Source organism: Lissotriton helveticus, chromosome 3_1 (genome assembly GCF_964261635.1).
Source record: "Lissotriton helveticus chromosome 3_1, aLisHel1.1, whole genome shotgun sequence".
NCBI classification, from domain to species: Eukaryota; Metazoa; Chordata; class Amphibia; order Caudata; family Salamandridae; genus Lissotriton; species Lissotriton helveticus.
The window spans coordinates 1,928,216,892-1,928,242,304 of record NC_136061.1 but is presented as its reverse complement, the minus strand read 5'-3'; the positions used below and the strand labels follow the sequence as shown (position 1 = coordinate 1,928,242,304).

General features: G+C 44.1%; 1 protein-coding gene across 4 annotated transcripts in view; it reads left to right on the top strand.

The window, feature by feature from the left end:
* The window catches only part of FRMD5 (FERM domain containing 5), a 575,457-nt gene that overhangs the window by 241,855 nt on the left and 308,189 nt on the right, over positions 1 to 25,413 (top strand). For 2 of the 4 annotated variants that reach the window (XM_078682953.1, XM_078682954.1), the window contains exon 2: positions 11,915 to 12,019. In XM_078682953.1, coding sequence (XP_078539079.1) covers positions 11,915 to 12,019 — 105 coding nt within the window. Of the gene's footprint in view, positions 1 to 11,914; positions 12,020 to 25,413 lie in introns of those variants that run through there. The other 2 variants (XM_078682956.1, XM_078682955.1) reach the window with 2 other exon arrangements.

Genomic DNA, 25,413 nt, shown 5'->3' with positions numbered 1-25,413 from the left:
CTCTTTGGTCCTTGCAGCCATCTGATTCCTGTTCACGCCAGGTTGGTTTCTTCTGTCTGCTCAGCGCCAAGATGCTCCTTCCGGAGCGATAGACGCGCTTTACAAAAACTAAAAAAAAAAAAAAAAAAAACTAAGTAAACCCTTGCTTTCTAGAGATTCATTTATTTTGTTAAGTGATCTCAGTAGCATTCATAAGGAACTCTCCCCCAAGGTCAACTGAAATTGATCTGTGGGTCTTGTTGTGGTTAGAAGAACAACTGGAGGTGTAAGGTGTAACTCTAGTACTAGAGACTAGGCCACTCTGTCGAGTTAACCTTCCTGAGGTCAGTAGTGATCCAGTAGGAGGTGCTCTCCCGTGAGGGAGACCTGTTGGTTTCCAACCCTACACCACAGCCTTTGTAGGGGCATGCCTTTTGAGTGCCTATAGCTGGGGAACGGTCCAGTCCCTCAATGTGATGAGGTAATCGGTACGAAAATGCAGCACCTGTTGTAAGTGGTGATCCGACTAGAGAGGTCTGTGAAATGGATGCAAAGCTGTTGAATACTGTTCCTATTTTTGGGACAATGGATGCAAAGCTGTTGAATACTGTTCCTATTTTTTGGGCAACTGTGCTGAATCCTGTCTTCAGTAAGACTCATTGTTCAGTTTCATGTGCCTCCCTTTATGGTAATGACTTGCGCTGACTTGGAACAGGTTGAATTCTGTTGAACGGATAGAATCAAGTTACCTCTACCCATTGACTGTTCAAGCAGTTAAACTTTGATGTTTTCAGAACTGAGGTATAGACAGAATCCCAGGTAACTACCCCTAGGTTAGGAAAACTAACCGCTTGTTTGAATATACTTCTCATACACTAACAATAAATCTGATTGATGCAGCAAAGGAATGAGGACGGTAGGCGGTAATCAAGAACTGGTCACTCGAAGATTGCAGCTAGGTTTAGCTTCCTTCAGCATGACTTACCTGTTGCAAATTCGAGAATGTTACTTCCCTGGAGTTGCCAGCACTTCCAGGGAATGGCTACTCTGCCGACTGACTGCTTAGCAGCTACTCCTTTTGATAGGAAGGCAACAATTGAGTGCGGTGCCCTTAATGAGATGCATCCATTGTACAACTGATATTGCCAGAAGTGACTATCTATCTAACAAATTTAATGAAACTACAACATTGCTGGAGGAAAAGGCAAATTTATGTTTTAGGGAAATTGTTGATAAGCATCTTAAGAATTATTAACACTTGTGGTATTTTTCATTGTTGCATTGTTATGTCTCTTGGTTATGGGGGTTACAGTTAACGGAATAGGGTGAAATAGCTCAGGATTTATGGGAAGCTTGTGCTGGGGTTATTTGTGCTCAGATGTTTTTGATTTTAACTTAACTGTAACTTTAAATTAACCTCTGCTATACAGAGAATTTGCAATTCCTTTCTGTGTAACCTACAAAGCTGCATATGTTCTCAAATATGCTTTCTTAATAATTTAATGAATACAACGAACAAACGCCTGGGTAAATGGAATGGCAAGATTAAATGAAAGGACGAAAGGATGTACAATTCCTTTTATTTTGCAGGTATGGATTTGGGTGGAGTCAGTGGCACATTTTGCGCTCACAAGGTTTAAGATTGAGAGTTGCAACTTAGGTATTCTCAGAGTAAAGGAAGGAGTGTGAAGTGTCTGAGAGTTCGAGGAGATAGTTGATCACAACAAACTTTCAGACAAGCAGCCGAGTGTGCAATCAGAACATTGATCGGACGAGTTACACCAGATTCAATCAGAGCAAGTCCTTCATAGCAGTATTACAGACAGCGCACAGCATCGGCTCAATGGGTTAGCCTTTGGTCGTGCTGCGCTGCACCAAGTCTGTTTGTGGTCAGATTGCATTAGTTAATCTGTTACTGTTACTTTTGGTCTTTTTTTTTTACTTTCATTGAAAAAAACTTTACGCACTACCATTCATGATAAACCATAAAGTCTGGTCTCAAGATGAAGATCTGGTTCAGATCAACATACTGAAGAACAACAGTTTCACGTCCTGCATTTCAATACCTTTCCAACTCCAATCGTTGGCTCATGATGGTCTATTTGTTGGAAGCAATAGATCCGTCAAAGCAGCCACCAATTCATAAAGAGCATTTCTAATTAAAACCATGCCAGATTATTTCTAAGTGCCCACTTTGGCGTCTGCCGACATTTGTACTTCTCTTAATAATAATAGGGGCATTTGTAAAGCGCTGAGTTACGCACACCGGCGTGTCCCCGCGCTAACGATGAGAGGGCATAAACAGAGGAATGGGGCTGCCAACGTGGGCTTGCTTATCTGACATATAGGTGGGTTTTTAATTTAGCTCTAAACCTGGATTCTACAGGTTCCAAGCGAAGAGCTGCTGGAAGTTTATTCCAATGGTAGGGTGCTAGCTGCCTGAAAGATCTGCCGCCCATACGAGCCTTCTTCACCTTAAGGGTCGACAGCAATCCCCCGCCCGCGGATCTAAGTGCTCTAGCAGGTTCATAAGCTTTGATCAAGCTCTGCAGAGGTCGCGGTGCCCTGCCATTCAAAATCCGATGGCAGGTGCAGAGGGCTTTGTACTCAACTCTACTCCTCACGGGTAGCCAATGTAATTTTTGCAAAGCCTGCTTCGAGGGTGCTCTCTTGGGCAACCTAAGGACCAGGCGTGCTGCCGCATTCTGCAGCACTTGAAGACGCCCAACACTTTTACTTGGCGCTCCCAGATACAGCAGGTTCGCATAGTCCATCCTTGAGGTAACCAGAGCATGTACCAGGGTTTGACGAGCTTCCACCGACAACAAGTCAAGGACTTTCCTCAATCTTTTCAGGATCCCAAAGCATATTCCAACAACATGGTTAATCTGGGGCCCAAAGGTGAGACCTTCGTCAAACCATACGCCCAGGTTTTTTGCCTCCCGACAGGGGGTGGGGGTCGGCCCCAGACAGGGTGGCCACCAGGCCGATGACCAGGTCGACTGGGCTCTCCCTACCACCAGCACCTCTGTCTTGCTGCCGTTGAGCTTTAAACAATTCATGGCCATCCAGTCGGCAAGCTCTTTCATGCACGAGCGGAAACCATTGGCAGCAAGACAGGGCGCGTGTGACAGGGAGATGACCAGCTGCGTATCATCTGCGTATGATACCAATTGGAGGCCATGACTCTCCACGATGGATGCCACAGGAGCCACATACAGGTTAAACAGGGTCGGGCTCAGGGACGAGCCCTGAGGCACGCCCTGGCCCAGAGGTACCCCACATGAGTAACAGTCACCCTGTCTCACCTGAAAACTCCTTCCCGACAGGAATGCCTGGATCCACCTCAGTGCGGTGCCAGCAATGCCACATTTGCTCAGACACTGTAGCAAGGTGGAATGTGCTACAGTGTCGAATGCCGCACTGAGGTCAAGCAAGATTAAGGCCATCGTATGTCCCTCGTCCGCACCCTTTCTCAGATGTTCTGTTGCCATTAGAAGGGCGGACTCAGTAGAGTGCCGTGGTCTGAAGCCGAACTGCGTGTCATGTAGCAAACCCACCTCCTCAACATAATTCATGATTTGAGTGTTTACTACCTTCTCAGCCACTTTGGACAGAAACGGTAGCAGTGAGATAGGTCTCAGATTTTCCAGCACCTCAAAACCAATGTGCGCTTTCTTTCGGAGGGGGAGCACAACCGCTTGTTTCCACCCCTCGGGGAGCGTTCCTGACTTAAAAGAGATATCCAGAACTCCCAGGCTGTCCCCCAAACCGTTTGGGAGACACCGGGTCCAACGGGGAGCCAGATTTTACTGAGAGACATGTTCTGACCAGCTCCTCCGGAAGAGGCTCTCTGGTACTCTTTGCTGCTATTAATTTAGTAAAGTCAAGGATGGCATTGCCTACAAATTTCAGCCAGTGGCAATTAATGATTAATCTAGACCTAGATATACAAGTAGGGCTCTCTCTAGGTATACACGGGACAATTAATGGAAAAGAGCAGTCTGAATGATAGGTTTGTTTGTGCGTGAGTGTGTTGCTGGAATATAAACATTTAAGTCTTGGAGTTCTGGTCTAATCAAAACTGAGAATAAATCATCAAACTAATTTCATCTGTCAAGCAAGGAAATTGGACCTGGCAGCTAATGACATAAACGTCTCTGGGTTATATTGGAAAGTACCAGCATAAAAACATTCTCCGTCTATTAATGATGGTTTGAAGGCCTCTAACCAGGAAAAGTACAAGTCTGCCACTTCTTACGAGCTAGGAAATTTATTAAAATATTTGGGCTACTTTCTTGCAATCCAGTACTGTACAGGAATGCACCTTATGAATTGGAAATTAGTCCAACTGGAAGTACGGGAAGCTGAATGAAAAGCAAACCTTTTGTAGTACCTTTGCTTGATGGTCTGTGTTCATATGATAAGGAACGTTCAAGTAAGTAAAAGAACATGTACAATTTCTAAAATGTGACACCACCCTCAAGGATCCCTTGGCTGATGTCGGGACATCTGAAACCGTATCACAAATGCTGTTAGGAATTTATATATGTTAACCTAGGGTTACTAAATTAAAAGATTTGTAAAGACATATCATGGAAAGCTGTCACTCGGAGAATGGAGGAGTTTAGCGATTATTTGCACCAGTCTTTGAATGCACATGCATGGTACAGTGTCTTACTGAATGTTAAATGTGCATTCAACTTATAAACGTGATGGATATCTTAATCAGTTTGCTCTCAAGTTCAGTCGCTCGGTTCTAATCCTCTGGTGTCAGATCTTGATTGGGGTGATGGGCCAGCACCTTAAGACTCAGGCTACCATAATTCAAAGTTCGGTAAACTGAGTACCAGTAAGCTGGGTAATTTCAACAGCTGTTATTTACAGCGCCTGGAAGCTGCAGACATTTAGCATAAACCACCATAAAAAGTCACATCATGATTATTATCGATGAGCAATGCTCTGAATTTGTGACACTTAAACTAAATGAATTTATTTGGTTTCCACGTTCTGATGCAAGTAAGGTGTTCTCCCCTGCCCGTTTGCCTCATTTCCATTCAGTTTGTAGGTTTGTTCGCCAGTTACCGCTGGTACTGTGATAATACAGGTGTTTGATTAAACTAGGATCACCTTCTAGAGGCAGCATTCTAATCTGCAGCAGTATTGTGCCGATAATGTGTTAAAGAACAATACAGCAAAATACGATATTTAACGTACAAAGTCTATCCCCAGGATTTTTTGAAACATTTGGCTTTGAACCGGCCATCTTATATTAAAAGTAAATATCTTTGAGGGTTATATTTTGCTTCGATTGGCCACATACAATAAATACAACTCACAAAAGTGGCCCCGGGCTTAGCAAGAGGTATTGAATTGTTGTTGCATTTATGCAGGTAGTCCCTGTTAGATGTGTGAGGCTGCTAGTAGGAGTACTCCCAGCTACTTGAGACTTCCAAGTTCCTAGTGAAGATCGGGGTCGGATAGCCAGAAAAACTTCAACGGAGATTCTGCATCAAGAACTGGGGCTGGCTGCTCTGGGCAGCTTGGATGAAGCAGGACACATAACATTTCAGGTCTTCCATAGAATTGATGTTTATCATGAAGTGTTATGACAAAGCCATTAGCCCTGACTTACATACTGTGAGTAGCTTGTGTTAAAAGTGCTAGACTTTTAACCCCTTCGGCGCTGATGACGAGCTCAGCTCGTCATCAGTTGCGCCGCTCGCACGCTGATGACGAGCTGAGCTCGTCATGTAACGTGGCTTTTGAAAAAAAGCCGCGTAGCGCGTAAATCGCTGCAGCGCGCATGCGGTTAAGGGTGGATTGTTATATCACTGTGCTGAAGCCTGTTGGAAGGCATTTTGTTGCACAGTGTCTCGCAGATTTCATTAGTAGGAAAGGGTTTTGGTGTTTGGGACCTAACCAAACAAACCATAGGGATGGATCATTGACAAAATATTAGAAACACAAATATAGTTTTGCCGAATATGGTGTCAAAAAGATCGATGACCAAAATATCGAGAAGCTAAGTAATAGGTAAGCGTAGATTTGCTATTCTCCACATCTACGTACCTTGAAGATATATAAATATAAATATATATATTACCTCCGTGCTCTGATACTGCCACCGCTTCTCCAAAACAGAGGATGCGTTGTCGCTCGGACCATCAGAACGAGGTCCGTTTAAAATGTATAGCCCCTCGTAAACAAGGAAAGACAACGCCGTGTTCTGAAACAACCAAGTTGTTTTAATTCAGCTCAAGGAAAGATGTGTTTCGCGTGCCTTGTACGCTTGCTTACCAACAGTGTATTTTGTGAAAATCACCATTTTTAAACCATCGTGCTCATCGTCAGTCACGTGATGTGATGTGACTACAGATTCAGTGCATTAAAAGAAAGACTTGTAGTTCTTTCACTAACTTATGGCATGGCACTTTTTCAATACAAAATTGATGCACCCAACACATATCTATCGTCTAGTATAAATTGTAAAATACATTTTAAAACTACTACCTTGCAGTTATAGACATATGCGTGTTATTGTGTGTCAACATAATCATCGACACGCGGTACATTTATACTGTAAAATACTGTAATTTCATTGCTGCCCATCGCATGCTTATTTGTGATTCTCGCTCCACAGGAATTACTTTACAAGACATTGCACATTTGTATTAATACTCATTATCAAGCCCAAGTGGGCAAAGTATGCCACATGTTGTACTTCATTCATAGCTACTATTCAGTCCCTCCAAAAATAATAATAAGAAAATGTGGTACTAAAAAAGAAGAGAAAAATGGTTAAAAACAGATAGGAGGATGCTGCATAACATTTCTTACTTCATTAGGGTACCCTACAATGCTTACAAATGTGTAATCAAGTCTTCTTCCATATTCAGACCTGCCGGGGTACGTGTGTTGAGTGCCAGTATTTAATTTGACTCTAATCTTCTCAATTGCTTTTCTCGATCTCCGCCTCGTACACTAAGTGGTATGCTGTCTACCACAAAGTATGTTAAACCCTGCTCGTTCTTCTCATGATGTGACTCAAAGTGGCGTGGCACTGGATAAGTTCGATCCCCATTACGTATGGCTCGCAGATGCTGTAGCACCCTTTTGTGCACAGGGTGAATTGTGCTGTCCACGTATTTCAGGCCGCATGGGCACTCTAAAACGTAGACCGCAAATTCAGTCTTGCATGAATAATATCCCTTGATTTTATTTTCTCTTTTCGAGAGAACTGAAGGGTAGGAAAAGGTATTTTTCCCATGGTTACATGCTTTGTGCACTTTATGAAGCCTGCCTTTCTCTTTAACCATGTTGTAGTTTGGCTCCCTTGCTGTCTCTTTTTAGATATCATGTTGCTAACCAGTATCTATTTAAAAGAGCGCGCTCTCCTGAATGTAATGGCAGGTTGTTTAGCTACCAGATTGCCTAGTTGGGGATCGTTGCGGATTAGATGCCAGTGTTTGGACAGAATGCTTCTCACCTTCCCATGCTGTCGGTTGAAGGTGGTAATCATTCTGACTTGATTGTTATCATCCTTAATAGCTTTAGATTTGCTTTGATTTTTATTGAAGAGGATGTCTTCTCTAGTTCTCTTCTTAGCTTTAAAGATCGCTGTTTGTACATTATCTGCCTTGTAGCCTCTTGCCTGAAAACGATCTTGCAGGCACACCAGTTCCTGATTTAAGACTGTGTCTTCGCTACAATTACGGATTGTTCTCAAACATTCCCCGTACGGAATGCTTCTAATGAGGTTCTGAGGGTGAAAGCTGGTGGCATGTAGTGCGGTGTTGCTTGAAGTTGGTTTTCTGTACAGCTTGGTATGCAACTTGGAGTCTTTGACATAGACTGTCAAATCCCAAAAATTCACTGAGGTGCTACTTATTGTACTAGTGAATTTTAGATTTAGCTCGTTGTCTTGTAGTTTTTTAATAAACTCCTTCACTGAAGTTTCCGTCCCTTTCCATACCAAGAAAAGGTCGTCAATAAAACGACTCCAATGCAGTACATTGTTCTCCCATTCTACCTGATGTTTCACCCGGACCACCTGCTCCTCTCACCAGCCCATATGTAAATTTGCATAGCTGGGGGCGAAGCATGTGCCCATTGCTGTCCCATCAAATTGTGGTCACATACACAGATGTTGCTAACAATGATCTCTACCTGTTTAAAGACAACTACTTTCTTTTCAATGATGACCTATTCCTGCAGATCTGTGGGACAGCAATGGGCACCTGCTTCGCCCCCAGCTTTACGAATTTGCATATGGCTTGTAGGAGGAGACTTCAGGAGATGCACCCAACCTGGTAAGAGTACAGTGAACTGGAAGAAAGGCTAAGTGGCTAACAAGGAGTCAGTTTGATGCTCCATCTTTGCAAGTGGAGCAGCCATATGGCTGGCTAATGGGTTTGTGCCCCTCTCCTATTTTGGGCTGCAAAATGAGAGCCTCTCTCAACACTCTCTACCCCATCTTGTGTAATTATACTGACTATGAAGACAGAAGCCATTTGCACTCACGAAATGTCGACGTTACTCCACCAATTGGTCCATACCGTGTCTCAACAGAAAAATAGGAATAATTATACTGTTGTAGAGTATTGATGTAAAACTTTGGACCGATGTTTCCGTTTGTATTTACATGAAACCGTGTCACTAAACAGTCACTTTAATCACTGATCACCTTCACTCACCTCAGCACTTTTCACTGCTATTACATTTTCAGTTGTTTGTGGACAACAGATTTTTTATACTTGAAGTAAGACTTGCAAGGTGACGAAATAATAGCAACCTTGTTAAAACTATAATTTGTGGTGTGTGTTTTTCATATGAAAATGTTTCCAGGATTAACAATGTGAGATATACAAAGAGTACTAAGTATAATTTAACTGAACTAAGAAATTGCTATGAATTCCGACAGAACCATTATTTGCATATCACGTATTACCCAGGTTCTGAGGGTCACTAGATCACCCCATTAAAATGAATAGTTTTCCTTTACGTCTCAGCGGAGAGAGAGTGAGTGCCCGTTGTGTCTCTCATGCAGGCTCCGCACAGACATAAATCTCACTGCACTTTACAATATTTTATAGTTGTGTGTTCTCTGATGCACCATGAAACCCATCTTGCTTGTCGGTATCATGCAATTTTTTATGATTTGAAGCTTGTCTAGGTGTGCTGTGCTGGGAGCTGGGATCAGAATGAGTACCTTAGACATCTTAAAGCCCTCTCTCTGTGAGACTGCCTGCTGGTGTTATTAGGATGAGTCGTCTTTTTTTCCTTAGAAAAGCAGCGACCAGAGGGAAATTGACATAAGCGTTCCGTTGATCTGCTTTGCACTCTGTATGCCTGAGCATTATGCCAGTCAATGACCCCAACAGTTGAGCTGAGCAAATTGGTGAGAAATAGCGGGCCAACTGAACATAACTTACAGTCTCAGTGGCTACTAACACAGAACAGTGAAAGCGATGTGGGAAAGGTACTAATCCGAGCGCTCTGAGTAAGAGCAAGCGGTCTGAATCCTATAATTCTGGAGCCTGTTCAATAATTCCAAGCAGGGATATAGTTTGCTGACATTAAACACTACCAAAAGCAGATCTCTAAACACCAGGCTTTTGGACATCTAAAATATGTGCGGTGCCTACTGATAGGATCCTGCCAGGTGGCAGAAGGTCCTACACAAGACCACATCACCCTACAATTGACTTTTGTTGAAATCACAATAATAGCCTTCCATGACGTACCCAGGTCTGCGTTGGCACTGACGCTGTACATCAGTTCCTGAATGTGAAAATGAGCTTCATCTGTGTTATGACAGGAATCACAAGGTGAATAAATATGCTTATTCTGCAGTATAAATCTTAAGGCCCACACACAGGTGGAAGCAGGAACGTGCGGTACCAAGCATGGCTGAAATTGCATAAAGGTTCCAATACATCATATAAATATTCTACTTGACATTAGAAACCATTGCATCACAATAAGGGTTAAACTAATAATATAAAACTATGTTAAACCAAAAACGAATGACGTGCTAAATGATACCAGCATAGAAAATTTTACTTTTTTTTTACTAAATGCACCATCTCCCTTTCTACAGATAACAAAAATAATATTAATACAAAGTCATTAAAACGTTTAGGCATTCCAACATTTCTACAAGATATTTTCACTCCATCAGTTTGAACACGATCTGTGCAAAGTTTTACTTTATGATCATTAGGTTTCAAACTTAGCGATACTTTTTCACTTGAAACACTAGGCTGATTTTCTAAAGACAAACCAGAAATTTCAAATCCATTACAAACTCCAAAATTGTTGTCAAGAATTATGAAAAGCTTGAGTTTGTTGAGTTTTATTATCTAAATTTCCTCCACTCATCTGTACATTAGATTCAGTCAAATTGTCTCTACTACTTAGTTCAGAGTGGTCTAAAAATTCTTGTTCTTCGTTACAAAACTGTGATTTTTTTTTTATACTAATATTTCTTCCTGTCCAGGTTTGAATCTGACAACATCACTTTTGCTCCACCAACCTTTGTCTCCCAGAAAATCAGATCCCTTTGAAACTTCCAAGACTCTAAATTGTTTAGAATACATAGATTCACCTTCAAGTACTCTCATGGATTTTTTAACTATAACCCAGTCTTCCTTTTCTATTACTTTAACAGTACTTTTGTTGCTGATATTGCTACGTATTTTAGTTAACTTTTGTCGCACAATTATTGTTTCTTGTACCTTAAATCGTTCATCATTAATTTTGATGCACTTTGTGCTTTCCATGTACATAAATTCAAATTTAGGTGATTTACAGTGTTATTATAACTCCTTTATGTGCGATAATCTGGTACGTCACACAGCAACTGATGCTTCCATTCGAACACGGAGTATGAGCCGCGCAGGGCTTCAACTGTCACTCATTTGAGGAATTAACTTCTTCTTTTAAGTTAACAGCAGGTTTTCTTCACTCTCAACTCAATATTTCAACAGTACCTTTTAAAATTCTGTTTAAATTCGCTTTTAATACTGTTGACCGTCACAAATTATTTTCTTGGTGGGCCAAACTTCGGGGCATATTAACAACGACTTATTTCCGCTTTTTTGGCTTTTAAAGCCAAAAAAGCGGAGATAATCTTATTGCCCTATTTGCAAGCCGGTGGTAACATGCATTAGCGCATGTTAGCAGCCGTTTTGCAGATGCCTCGCTTAACATCTCTAATGAGATGCAAAGTGGGCGTCACTGGGCGTACCCCTGACGTACTACCTTGTAAATTATCGCGAAATGCACATTGCGATATTTACAAGGTGGCCCTCAGGATTTTAGCAGCGGTTTTCGCCAAAAACTAACGTCTGCTAAAATCCTGAGTTACCTATTCACAACGTAGGAGGTGGATTATGCTGATACGATGGAACATCGCTGGAAAACCAGCGATGTTCCATGGAAAACACCTCTTTCACAGGAAAAATTATCGCCATTGCGCTATGCGTTGTTGATACAGCGCTAGAATTGCGATAAAAAATCTATCGCTAAGCACGGCCAGCGATAATTATCGCTGGCCGTTGATAATATGCCCCTTCCTTTTTCCAATCATCGCCAAATTTGTTATGACAGGAATCACGAGGTGAATAAAGATGTTTATTCTGAAGTATAAATCTTAAGGGCCACACACAGCGGGAAGCAGGGACATTCGGTACCAAGCACGTCAGAAATCAAAAGACGCAGAAACATTCTAATACATCATATAAATATCCTACTTGGCATTTGAAATAATTGAATCACAATGAGGATTAAATTAATAATTTAAAATTATGCTAAACTAAAAACGAATGACATGCTAAATGAAACAAGCTTAAAACATTTAAAAATTACTATATACAACAATCTGGTGATAAAGTTCTCTTTATTTAACTCTTTCTAATGTTTCTGTTTTCAGAGAGATGCCAAAGGCCAGTACCTGTTCGATCTGCTGTGCCACCACCTGAACCTTTTGGAGAAAGATTACTTTGGCATTCGGTATGTGGATCCAGAGAAGCAAAGGGTAGGTTTCTCTCTGACATATAAGGGAGTGCAACAGGGGTTGTGCGGGGAAAATGTCTGTCTATGATTTAGGAACATACCTTACCCGTGATGTTGACTGTCTAACAGTTACGTTAGGATGCTGTTTGTGTGGCAGGACACAGATGCTTGATTCACAGAGGCAGCCGCGGCCCTTGAAGATAAGAGCTGTGGGGCCGGGTTGGAGGGGGAATTAGACGGACGACCACGAGGGAAAGTTAAATAAACAAGCATTTGCAATGCAATAGGTCTCGCATTAGGAAAGTTTGAGCTATTGGTCTTGTAAATGACAATTTTTTTTATTTATGTGTTGGTTTTGAAAATAGTTAAATTAATCGCTTTGTCATTTACAATGCCAATAGTTTTAACTTTCGCAAATGTGACACCTATAGCATTTGTAATGCAACATGTTTTGTATTTACGGGATTTAGCTGTATTGATATTACAAATTACAATGGCTTTTAATTTTTTTTAAATAATTAATACTTAAATAAAAGTGATTTTAATTTATAATGGCAATAGCTTAAACTTTTGTACAAAACGTTTGTGAAGATTATGTTCAGTGTATTTTATTGTGACGAAAATCCAAGAACAGAAGTGAAATATTAACATCTTTTTGTGACATTTGTAATAAAGTCTGAAACATTGAGAGAACATATTTGAACCTGTTGTTGTTGAATGGTTGCGCAGATTGATGCTGGGGTGGTGCTGAGTGGTGCTGGGGTGGTGCTGAGTGGTGCTGTGGTGGTGCTGAGTGGTGCTGTGGTGGTGCTGAGTGGTGCTGTGGTGGTGCTGAGTTATACTGGGATGGTGCTGAGTGATGCTGGGGTGGTGCTGAGTGGTGCTGTAGTGGTGCTGAGTGATGCTGTGGTGGTGCTGAGTGATGCTGTGGTGGTGCTGAGTGATGATGTGGTGGTGTTGAATGATAATGTGGTGGTGCTGAGTGATGCTGTGGTGGTGCTGAGTGATGCTGTGGTGGCGCTGAGTGGTGCTGGTGTGGCGATGAGTGATGTTTGGGTGTTATTTATTTATTTTGGTGTTGCGCTGAGTGATGCTGGTGTTGGGCTGATTGCTGCTGTGCTGTTTCTGAGTGGTGCTGTGGTGGTGTACAGTGATGCTGGTGTGTCCCTTATTGATGCTGGTGTGGTGCTGAGTGGTGCTGTGGTGGTGCTGAGTGGTGTTGTGGTGTTGCTGAGTGGTGCTGTTGTTGTGTTGACTTATGCTGGGCTGGTGCTGAGTAATGTAGTCATTTTGTTGAGTGTTGCTGTGTTGGTGCATAGTTTTGTTTTTGTGGTGCTGAGTGGTGCTGTGTATTTGCTTTGGTGGTGCTGACTGATGTTTTGGTGGTGCTGAGTGGTGCTGTGGTGTTGCTGAGTGGTGCTGTGGTGGTGCTGAGTAGTGCTGTGGTGGTGCTGAGTGGTGCTGTGATGGTGCTGAGTGATGATGTGGTGGTGGTCGAGACCTAAAAATACGTGGTGCTTTATAGACTCTTAACATAACACCATTGCACTCCACTGACAGACAAGAGACACAACATACATCGCCATCATGTTGGAATGGAAAAAAGATAGGAGCATACCTGGGGTCGGTTCTGTGGTGGTGACCGGGGCGCCCGAGAGACTGAGGGAAGAACAAAAAAACCGAAAAAAAGAAAAACAATGCAAAGAAAACCCAACCTAGGTGGAAAATAATCTCCAAACAAAAGGGCTGTCAAATCAGAAACACAGTTAAGAACAGGCTGAAAATCACCTGAGAAGCCCTGACCTCAGGGACATACTGATTTTGCCTGCCTGCCATCTAAAACTGTTTGCAGATGTGCTTATTGCAGTTGGTGACTACAAATGGTTTGTTTGTTTTGGGTTTTTTCCTTTTTTTCTAAAACGAAATGTAAGTCCAGGCACGTTCACCTCCTGAAGTCATGTGGTGCCTTTAAACTGCTGAATGAAGGCATAACCCACTGGAGTTTTAGTAAAGTCTGACAAACTCAAATGTCTTATAAAACGAAATGTATAGTCTATTTTTTGTAAAGGTAGACTCTAACTGCACATTCAAAAACTCATCTTTAATTAGGTCTTATTGTAAACGGCATCAATACAATTTTCAATTCGAGATGAAAAGGCAGGCAGCAATTCCTGTAGCTGAAAAATAGTCCCGTGAACGAGTACAGATTTACACCTGCGGGAAAAATACCCGATTTATTAAAAGCCATATCACGGTTCGAGGTCTGAAAATGGCCATTCAGTCTTTCGCACCTAACTTGGCCGTAGGACAGGCAGTGACACTTCAGTTCTGCTATGAGCCCAACCTCCAAGGACAATGTGGCAAAAACAACAACGAAACACATGTAATGACTACACGGCATAACATTTGATGATAATACCATTTCGGTTTTTCAGCAATCAGGAAGTGCATGTAATATTTTTAAAAAATAACAACCCTTACTGAAAACAACAAACACTCAAACGTTCGTGGTAGATGTGGGCGAGTCAACAAACAGGGAGAGCCTCACGGCTCTATGAACCCAGGCATGAAACGAGCGAGCCCCGAAAAATTGTTGCCATGTAAATAATACAACCATCATGTTCAAATATGAAAAATTTTCTTCAAAATAAAAATGTGTGTGTTCAACGTGTGGAAAGCGTTTCATCTTAGTACATACATCTGGTGGGAGAAGAGATCAAATATATTGGGGCAGAGACTGGGGAAAGCACCAGACACGTGAAATGAAATTATCGGCCGATTGCCGGTGTAATAAAAAGTTCACAGACCCGGTACCGGTACTTTTAAAAGTAAGCAGGTACGGTGGTATAGGGTCCTTGCACCTCTATTTTTCCATTTCAAACACTATCTCACACGTTTGTGGCTCTTGCTTTAGCGTACCAGCACTCTTGCTTTATATCTTCCGTTCTTATACCAGAAAAGTGTTCTACAAAACCTCACATCATATTAATTTCAACAGACGTTTCATGAAAACGATACTATGGCGAAATTTGAAAAATTGGGGATGACTAGAGACAGGTTCCACAATGATTTATACGGCCCACGTAAAGCACCCAATCCAGTCCTCCGGGTCAGATGTAACTGCTGCCCTACCAGCAGGGCATTCAGAGTGATCTGAAGCTGTAACTGGTGCCCTACCTGCAGGGCATTCAGAGTGACAATGAAGGGACTGCTGCATATCTGCAGGGGATTCAGGGTCAATATGAAGATGTAGCTGCTGCTCTGCCTGCAGGGGATTCAGAGTGATCGTGAAGCTGTAACTGATGCCTACCTTCAGGGGATTCAGAGTGATCGTGAAGCTGTAACTGATGCCTACCTTCAGGGGATTCAGAGTGATCGTGAAGCTGTAACTGATGAAGAGGATCGCTGCACCTCATGTTTGTCCATTAAGCTTGCTCACTACATAAAAGTCATCCCAAACGTTTATGCCACACCACTTTCAAATTTCACCAGCCGCCACTAATCTTGGTGAGAGGGAGCACTGGAGAAACACAAGCTGTGAATAAATCACTTTATCAGCATTGAACGGAGAATGTTCTGCACTGTTGCTCCTTTCAGAAGAGGGCGGCGACTCTGAAGCAGGCGCAATTCCTGGCTGTTGGGAATATACAACAGTACTGCATTTTATGGCGATTGTGTTTAAATCTGGAGTTTCATCAGACTTGTCATTCTGCAAGCAGATCCAAACATACGGCCTTTTTCCAAGCAAAGGTAATGCAAATTATCAGAAAAAAGCTTCGTTTCCGGGTTTCCTACATCAGTAACCTTGACCCAAGCCCCCTCCGCCCCCACTCCCAAACTCACCATCAGCACTCTTGAGGCTGTTTGTCCCACAGCTGCTGCACCCCAGGGTGGCCGTGTTAAAGAACTGCGAGGCGTCGCAGGTGGCCGGACGGGTGAGGGGGATACTGGTCTGGGCGAAGCCGAGAGAGGGGAGCAGGAGGAAGAGGCAGGCCACGGTGCCCCTGGACCGATGCATGGCGTCTGTCGGTCTGTCTGCCTGGTCTCTGCGAGCAGGGGGCGTATGTTTTACCTGTGCAGGGGGCGCTCTCGTGTGAACCACCTGTGCGCCTCCCTCTCGTGTGTGTACCTGTGACCATGGTTACCAACTTCCAAATCTCAGGTTACAGCAAAGCACCTTCGCTAGAAGGCAGCACAGCCCCACCCACCGACACCTCCCACAAGCAGAGCCCAGAGCAGCGCGCGCAGCGGCCCAGATCTGAATGGTGTGCAGTGATCAGTGTCACCGAGGCACAAGGAAGCCAGGTCCAGGACAAGCTACTCTACCCCATCCCGATTCACAGCGACCACGACAAAACAGAGGAAGAAGGCGGCTGAACCCTGAGACAAGAAAAACTTTTGAAACAATTGAGACAATGCGGTCCGTTTATGACACACAATGCTATTTTGCTTTCTTAAGTCATCTTCTTGTCTTGCTCTTACTTCAATAAAGACAAGTTTCGTATGGGCCAGGTGCGAGGAGGCGCAGAGCTGCTTTGGCTGGAGCGTCTGGTCACTGCGCATGCGCGTTTGAGCCAGTTCCTTTGGGCGGGACTTCCGTCTTCGGAAGTCCCGCGCACGCGCCCACGGAGTGCCTGAGAGCGGGGCTCCCATTCCCGAGGGAGAGCCCCGGCTACAGAAGTCCAGAATGGCGGTAAGTGGGGCTTAGTTCTAGGGGGGAAGGGGGTGCGCTTGTGTGTGTGTGTGTGTGTGTGTATGTGTGCGATGGCGGCGGCGGGGGGAGTTGGGTCTTTGTATGTGTGCGTGCGTGTGTGTAGGTGCGCTGGTGTGTGTGGGGGGGTCTCTGTGTGTGCGTGTAGGTGCGCTAGTGTGTGTGTAGGTGCGGCGGCGACGGGGGGTGTGTGTGTGTGCCTGTGTATGCGTGTGGCTGTGTATGCGTGTGGCTGTGTATGTGCGCATGCGTGAGTGTGGGTGTGCGTGCACGCAGTCAAATCCAGCACAAGAGAAGTGCGTGGCACCCTCTTGTCCCTCATTCCCCCGAGACGGGCAGCTATAAGTCTCCAGCTGGACGCATCCTTCGGATGCAGTACCAGCGAGACCTAATAATTTTCCCTCGTGGTCGTCTGTCGAAATCCCCCGCTCTCTCACCCCCCCACCACCACCACCACCACACCGCTCTTACTCGCCTTACTCGCACGGGCCGCGGCTGCACGCTTGTTTATGGCTGAAAAGTGAAAATCCTTCTATTTACACCTAACAGCAGTTAACTAAAGGATTCCTGGCAAGCATTAATGGATTTACGACTGTGGATTTCTCCGCTATAAGTGCGGAGAAACAACTCACAGGAATAAATAACCTTTTAAGCGCCAGGTAGTGTATGTTTCAAGGAGTGGTTCGACTTTGGATCCGACCTTTTCTCTCCCAAAAATGGTTGGAAAATTAAAGGCTGGTTTAATTCCCCGGCCGCAACGGGAAGGGGAACCGATCACCTCTAGTTCAGTTGGGGGTGTAGTCAAAGGATTACGGGGGAAAATGTTTTCTTACCGAGAAATAGACAATAAGAAAATGTGCTTTTGCACCCTGGGGTTTAGATATCTACTAAGGGGTAATAAGAACCCACAAGAGATGTCACTAATGTATGCCTGGAAACCGGCACCTGGTGCATCTTTCTTGGTCAACTTATGAGAATGTATGTGAATTGTAAAAAAAATAAAACATATAAGTACTTTTAGGTAGAGAACAAAATGTTAACTTTTTTTTCATAAATCAAGCCTAAGGTGTAGGGCTGATCTTTTCCAGGTTTGATAAGATCCACTCATTTTGCCACCATAGTCAAAATGGGGATGCGTTTTAATCAGCATAACCAATTTTTAAACAAAACATTTGACAGTATGTGGTACAATTATTGCCTTACACTCTCTTGGCATCCATTTCAGCATGGTCCTTTTTCTGCTTTGCACTCTTAAAGATGAGCACAAGTTCAATGGTTGCCACAGTGCTCACGTTTACTGCTCCGTCACTAGTGTTTAATGTAACACACACCCTGTACAAATTTATATGGGTATATAAATATTATGTATATTTCAGTCTATGGGATAAAATATTGTCTTCTTATGCTTTTGAATACTCTCAACAGATGGTATTTTGCATGATAGATTATATGTTTGAGTTCTAGAAAGTGGAATATAGTTCCATTCTCAGACTCCATGCATAAGGGCTTTTATACCAGTTATGTATCAAAGTTTTTTTAATTATTCATTAAACGACTCCTTGAAAACTACAGAGTCTAAATAATACGTTTGTTAGCTTCAGGGCTTTATCAGGTCTGTGTGTCCAGAGTTTGTGAACTTCCACAGTGTTGTGTTTTTTGTTTTTACGGCTCGAGAAGTGTTTCCATTGTACGACGGCAGAAAAAGAAGAATGATCAGAAGGGCCCGGTATTTTAGCCTTTTCCGAAATTGATTATGATCAATAACCATACGCAGCTGCAGTAGAAGCTAGATGTGAAAAGGATCCACCGCCAATCCTGGCGGTACGAATCCTGGGAGGAGTGAGGAGATGTTTGGTTCCTGACCTGAGGGTTCTTTTAGTAGGTACCAATTTAGTTTTTTGGCAACTTAACTTGGCCCGCTCCTGTGTATGGTTTTATGTACAAGACAGATGATCTTAAAACAGATTTGTTTCCTCATGGGGAGCCATTGGAGAGCTTTAAAACTTGGTGCCAATGGGACCGTGACTGTAGATTTAGTACCAGTCTGGCGGCAGTGTTCTGTTGCACTTGACGTTTGGTAAGAAGCTCTTCATTGATGGAAGCCATCAAGGCGTTTCCATAATCGAGCCGACTGATGGTTAGACCCTGAACAAGTAGTTTTCTCGATTCAACTGGGATCTTACATAGGCTTCGCATTAACCCATAGCAGATGCTGTAACATTGTTAACATTGTCTTTCATGGACAGTTTATTGATCTACACTCCTACGTTAAGAACCACGAGTTTAGGGGAAGTACAGGGGGCAAGATTCTGAGGCCATCAGTCACTGGACCAGAATTCATGGGCCTTCCTGAAGAAGATAATCTCTGTCTTACTCACATTATTTATTTATTTATTTATTGTACTTTTATAGCGCAACTGTCACCTTGCAAGCATCCTGGCGCTAGACCTTTCAAAGAAACGCAGTCATGAGGCCACACTACAGCAGGTAACTAAATCTTCGGGAAGAGCCAGATTTTTAGCCTTTTTCTAAAAGGCAGAATCTCATTCACTTGTCTCAGTTCTAGAGGCAGGGCATTCCAAAGCCTAGCAGCTGCCACCTCAAAGGATCTGCCACCTGACCTCACCTTCCTGAATTTCGGTACCTTCACTAGCTTTGTCCGTGAAGAGCGCAGGGTCCTCGTGGGCACATACCTAGAGAATTTCTTTTGAAAGGAGACCGACCCCATCCCATTGAGGGCCTTAAACACTAGGCAAAGAGATTTAAATTGAACTCTTTGTCTCAGCGGCAGCCAGTGTAGTTCCACCAGTGCCTGTGAGGAAGAAGACCTTCTAGGGGAACGCTATACACTGACGGGCTTGCTCCGTCGGTGTGCTGCTGGGCCAGGCTTTGCTCCGCCGTCCTGCTGTTGGGCCGGGCTTTGCTCCGCCATCCTGCTGTTGGGCTGGGCTTTGCTCCGCCGTCCTGTTGTTGGGCCGGGCTTTGCTCCGCCGTCCTGCTCTTGGGCCGGGCTTTGCTCCGCCGACCCTGCCGACATTGCCAAGGGTCGCTCTGTTGCTCCCCCCCCCTGCTGGACATTCGAGGGGCTGGACTACATCTCCCAAGCCTCACGGGAGCTGCGAGGATGCCGCACACGTCAAGCCCCAGCGCCAGGAGGCGCATAAAGCTCTGTTGGGATCCTCGCCCCGTGAGACGCGCGCAGCACACGCCGGGCTAAGCCCGGGCAAAGGGCGGGCCGTCTGTGGCCGTCCGGGGCCAGAGGAGGCCGGGCCGGGCCACCCCTCTTACATTCATGGTTGGACAGTAATAGAGACACCAACAAGTAAGGTGCGAGACATTGTTATACTAGGCCCGCCGTATTGACACACTTGGGTTAAGAGTCTTGTTTACCCACGTTTAGGTGTATTTTATCGTATTGTTATGGCTAAAGTTAACCCTAAAGTGTGCCCTGGGGTTGGTAGGGTCGGGACTTTAGATGCCTTCCTTAAACGGGCGAATCTGCTGTGGTCAAAGAAATTGAACTTGTAGAAAGGAGGTGGTCTCTGGATCCAACTTGTCACATTGTTCCTCCTATATTAATTCCAGAGATGTTGGTTTGTCCTATTGTTTCATCTGATCCTACACATCTCCCGCAGGGTACCAATGGGTCAGTTTTAGACGGCAGTTTATCTATTATTTCGGTTCCTTCTCCTGCTATTAGTTTACCTCCTTCACCCCCGGTAACACGCACTAGGCAACTTCGGGCTTTTCCGGCGAGTAATGCTAAAACCATAACTGGTAAAAGAAAGGCTAGCAATGCTCCCAAAGGAAGCCGGCAACAAGCTAAACAGCCTAGGAACATAAATTCTTCATCTGGGCTGGGTGGTCAGCAAGATAATGTTCTATCCAAGGACACTGAAGGTAGAGTCACAGGAAGAAATGAGCAGACTGTGCAAGAAGTAGTGGCTAATAAGGGGTGTAACATGTCTGAGTTTATGAGGCTCATGGACGAACGGCTTAGGTCCTTTATCTCACCATTATTGGCCAAACTTGAGCTAATAGATGATAGATTAAATGTCATTGAAAAATACTTCCTAGCCCATAAAAGTCCAATACCTGGGAATGGTCCACCAGTAGCTCATCCTTTGAGTACAATCACAACTAGAGTAAATGACTTGGTGGATTCCATGATGACCCCTCTACCTCAAATCACAGCCCAAGTTGTAGCACCTACTACGATATTTCCAGGTCTAGGAGTCAGGGAGGGAGTAAAACACGGGCCACGGGGCCCTGTGGGGAGATTAAGTCCATTGGCACAGCCCTCTAAAAAAGAGTTCTCACTGCACCTTCCCCCGGAGGCTTGCCCATATTCAGTAATTCTGGCAAATGTTCCGAAAACCCAGGATGGTCGTGAAGAACATTGGACCACATTAAAAAATAAAGCCCTTCATTTTCTGGCTACCAAAACTGTGCTGGATGAACACTTGCATAATAATTTTAAGATGGTGAGAAGGGTACCATGGGTGGGCAAGTCCAAGAAAAGTATGGAGGGTGACTGTGTCGTGGTGAGTTTTAGCTCCCCCAGATTGGTCGATGACATTCTGAGGCAGGCGGGATCAGCTAGAATTCACCACGACTATGTAAATGTAGTTCCGTTGAGGTTTTTGTACCCCCCCACCCCATAACATTGGAGCTATCGGTAAGGGACAGCCCAGTCCTCAAGCAGTTCCCCATATTGATTTAGTCATATCAAGTAATAGATATGAGGTCCTGAGTTCATTGGACATTAATGACTGACTCGAGGATGATAACACTAGGGCTCAGGGAAGGGTGTGTCTAGCTGATGTAAATAGAGCGTGTTTATCAGTGGAAATTGGGTTGCAAAGTCTACCAGCACAGTTAACTATCCCCACTGGAGGCAAGGGCCCAGACATAATAGAGACAAGGACCAGAGCTACTGAACAATCTATAGGGGATAGAGGGTTCGATCCAGGGCACGCCGGAACCTCGGATGAAAAACGGATTATTAGTAGAACAGGGGAAGTAGCGGAAGTAGTAGGAGTTATCTCCTGGAACATAGCTGGGCTGGCATCCAAATTCAATAACTATGAGTGGTGTCAATACATCAGCAGGTACCAGTTAATCTGCCTCCAGGAGACATGGGTGGTTGACAACAGCCCCTTTCACATCCAGGGGTACAAATGTTTTTTTGTCCCGGCACAGAAATCACGATCGGGTAGAGCCATTGGAGGACTGTCTAGATATGCAGATTTGAACCTCCAGGGCACATGGTCCGATACAGACTGGTGCTCGCATGTTCTACAGGCAGTACGGTTTAGGGGCAAAGGATTAAGTTTGACCATGTTTAATGTTTACAATAATGGGGCTAGTGGAGATTACAACACATTTATACGGGAACTGGATGACAGATTGAGCCAAGAAACCACAGCTAGGAAGGGGGCTCACGCCTCTACTATTCTCGTTATGGGATATTTTAACTGTCACCTATGCCCAGCTTTAGTTCCGATAGACACGGAATGGTCATATTGCCCCGTGGAGAACGGGCCGCATCTAGAGCACACCATTAACATGATGGTTGTGGAGAGGGACGGCAGTCTGCCCCGACATTCAAGGGCAGAGGGTGTTCCTCATTTATTGACTATATTCTAGCTTCGAGAGTCTTAAAAAACAGAATTTCCAGTGTAGGGATAGAATGGAGCCCTTTTAGTGATCACAATCCCCTAGTACTGGAGTTGCGCTACTTGGCTCGGCCCAGGTGGAGACAGGCTGGTACAACCATCGAGAAGGTAACGGACCAGGGTAGACGGCTGAGGTGGTCTAAAATAGATGGGGAAACCTTCTACAAAACCTTGATGGATACTGGGAAATCCGCTTTCGAGGATTGCCTAGAAATGTCAGTAGAAGGTTTTGCGTTACTCTTGGCATTTGGGCAGATTGCTAGCTTGATAGATGGGCTGTTAAAAACAAGGGCGCCTATGAGGATAAACTGTCAACCAAGATGGTTTGACAGCGATTGCTCCCATGCTCTAAGGGAGCTAAAACGTAGCCTCAAAACTAGGCCTAGGGATATCCAACAAGTAGCAACGTGTAGACAAAAATATAAGAGTGAGACTAAGAGGAGGAAACTAGTCCTACAAGGGGAAGCATGGGCTGACTTAAGCGAGGCAGCAGAAAAAAAGGGACATGTCCGAATTCTGGAGAATTATTAATAGACCAAGCTTCCAGGATGACAATGCCCCCGAAATAGGGACAAACATTTTGCCGGAACAGTGGGTCACTCACTTCAAGGGGCTGTACAACCACGAAGCAGGAATGATTGAAGAGAAGGTTGGGAGGGTGCAGCAGGGTCAGCCAGTAGTTTTTTCCATTAAGGAAATTACTGCTGGAATTGAGGGTCTGCCAAAAAATAAAGCCCCCGGCCCAGATAGGATCCCACCTGATTTGTTCCTAAGCTGTGTGGAGCTGTGGGCCCCTATAATGACTAGAATCATAAATGCAGCTATTAGTTGTGGCTTGCCGCCTTCATGGTCAACGGCCATAATCGTCCCTATTTTTAAAAAGGGCAATAGGGACAACCCCCAGTGCTATCACCCGATTTCACTGATTGACTTGTCTGCTAAACTTTTGGGTCGGGGCATCCTCAATCGTCTGTCTGAGTGGACCGAGGAAAATAACACCATCTCGGACACTCAGTACGGCTTCAGGATAGGGAGGTCCACTAGCGATCAATGCCTGAACCTCTATATGCTGACTGCCAAATACACCAAGGCCATCAATGAAGCCATCTATATGGGGTTCATGGATTTGGCAGCCGCCTTCGATCATGTGATTAGGGATAAGCTCTGGGCTATGATGACTCTTATGGGGATTGATGTTGGCCTAATTAACATCTTAAGGGAGCTTCTCAGTGACACCTCAGCAAAAGTACGGTACAATAAGGAGGGTGGGTTGACAGAATCATTCCCATGTAGGAGCGGGGTACGGCAAGGCTGTATTCTCGCCCCTTTTTTATTCTCATGTTTTATAAATAATTTAGAGCAGTTTTTGCTAAATTTAAAGACAGACTGTCCGAGAGTAGGGTCTCGTTACATCCCTGTTTTACTTTACGCGGATGACGCGGTCCTGCTTGCGCGCACGCCAAAGAGTCTACAGATTTTAATTGACGGATTTGTTAAATTTATGGAATCTCTAGAACTGTCCGTCAACCTGGGCAAGTCATACGTACTGTTGGCAGGCAATAAACCTTGCACCAAATCCATTTTCACGATAGGAAGCCATAAAATAGAAAGGGTTAAAACATTTTCTTACTTAGGCTTACTATTTGATGGGTCTTTAAAATTCAATTCCCTGGTGGAGGAGCGTTGTTGCAAAATGATTGCCACCAATGGTGCTATTGCTAGCCATGGGCGGAGGGTAGGCAGATGGTGCCCCGAACAGGTGATGAACCTTTATGGCTCTATGTGCTGCTCCAAAGTCATTTATGGGGCAGAGGTATGGGGCTTTGCTAACATTACGCAACTACAGCGGGAAGAAAACAAATATCTACGATCCATTTTGAAAGTTCCACAAAGTACCCCTGCTGTTATAGCACACAGGGAATTAGGGAGGCCATACCTCGAAGATTTGGTAAAGCTCAGACCTATCCTGGCCTGGCTGAAAATTTGGACACATCCTGAGGCGTCCTTAAGTAGGGAAATACTAAGTGATTGCCTAGGAAGAGATAAATGCATGAGCATCCCATGGCTCAACTATGTAAAGGCCACCCTAGAAACCCTGGGCTATAAGAATCTCTTTGTCGATCCGCTAGCAATAGTACCTCAGGACAAAGTGATCGTAAAGAGAGCCTTTCTAGCCCAGAAAATAAAACATAGAGCGGAGGCGAAGGGTCCAAAAAACTGTGAGTGCCCATAGTCTTGTCAAAAGTACCGAGGGAATGGAGCCATACTTATACCTTATGTACAATGCCCAGGATAGGTTTTTAATGTGTCGTTTTAGGCTCAATTTATTACCTTATTTATTAGCGTCCCTGTCAGGGGTTTTAACTACAATTGAGCAGAAGGGACCCTGCGGCTGCGACAATAGGTCTCCGCAGGACTCCCTTCATTTTGTACTATTGTGTTCTTTTTATTCAATGCCCAGGCGTACATTCTTGGTAGATATTTTAAAACAAGCTAAATTGAAATATGCTAGAGCTGCTATAATTTATTTACAACAAGCGATTGACCCTTTTACATTATGCTGTATTATGAATTTCATTAAAGTGGCGGTCCGACTGAGGGTAACTAGAGGGGGGGATTGATTGATAAGACCTTCAATGTATTTATATTGTTTTTTTTCTCTTATAAAAATTATATTGTATCACAAGCAGGGTTCTGATAATGATTTTATGGGATTTTAATTAGCTGTATATATATATATATGTGCTTTTATGGTGATTTTTAATCATCGAATAAAGAACTCTTGACTTGACCTTCTAGGTCAGCCAATGACTAATTTGGCTGCCATGAATTGTATCCGTTGCAACCTATCCAGTAAAAAGTTAGGAGCTTCCAGCAACAGGGCATTACAGTAGTCTAATCTACTGAGAATAGTGCTGCGCGCTATCACTGTGCGAGCAATGGAGGGTAGCAGAGGGAAAATCTTCCTCAGTGATCTAATGATGGCCAGACAACAGTCACCTGTGCTTCCAGAGTTAGCTGACAGTC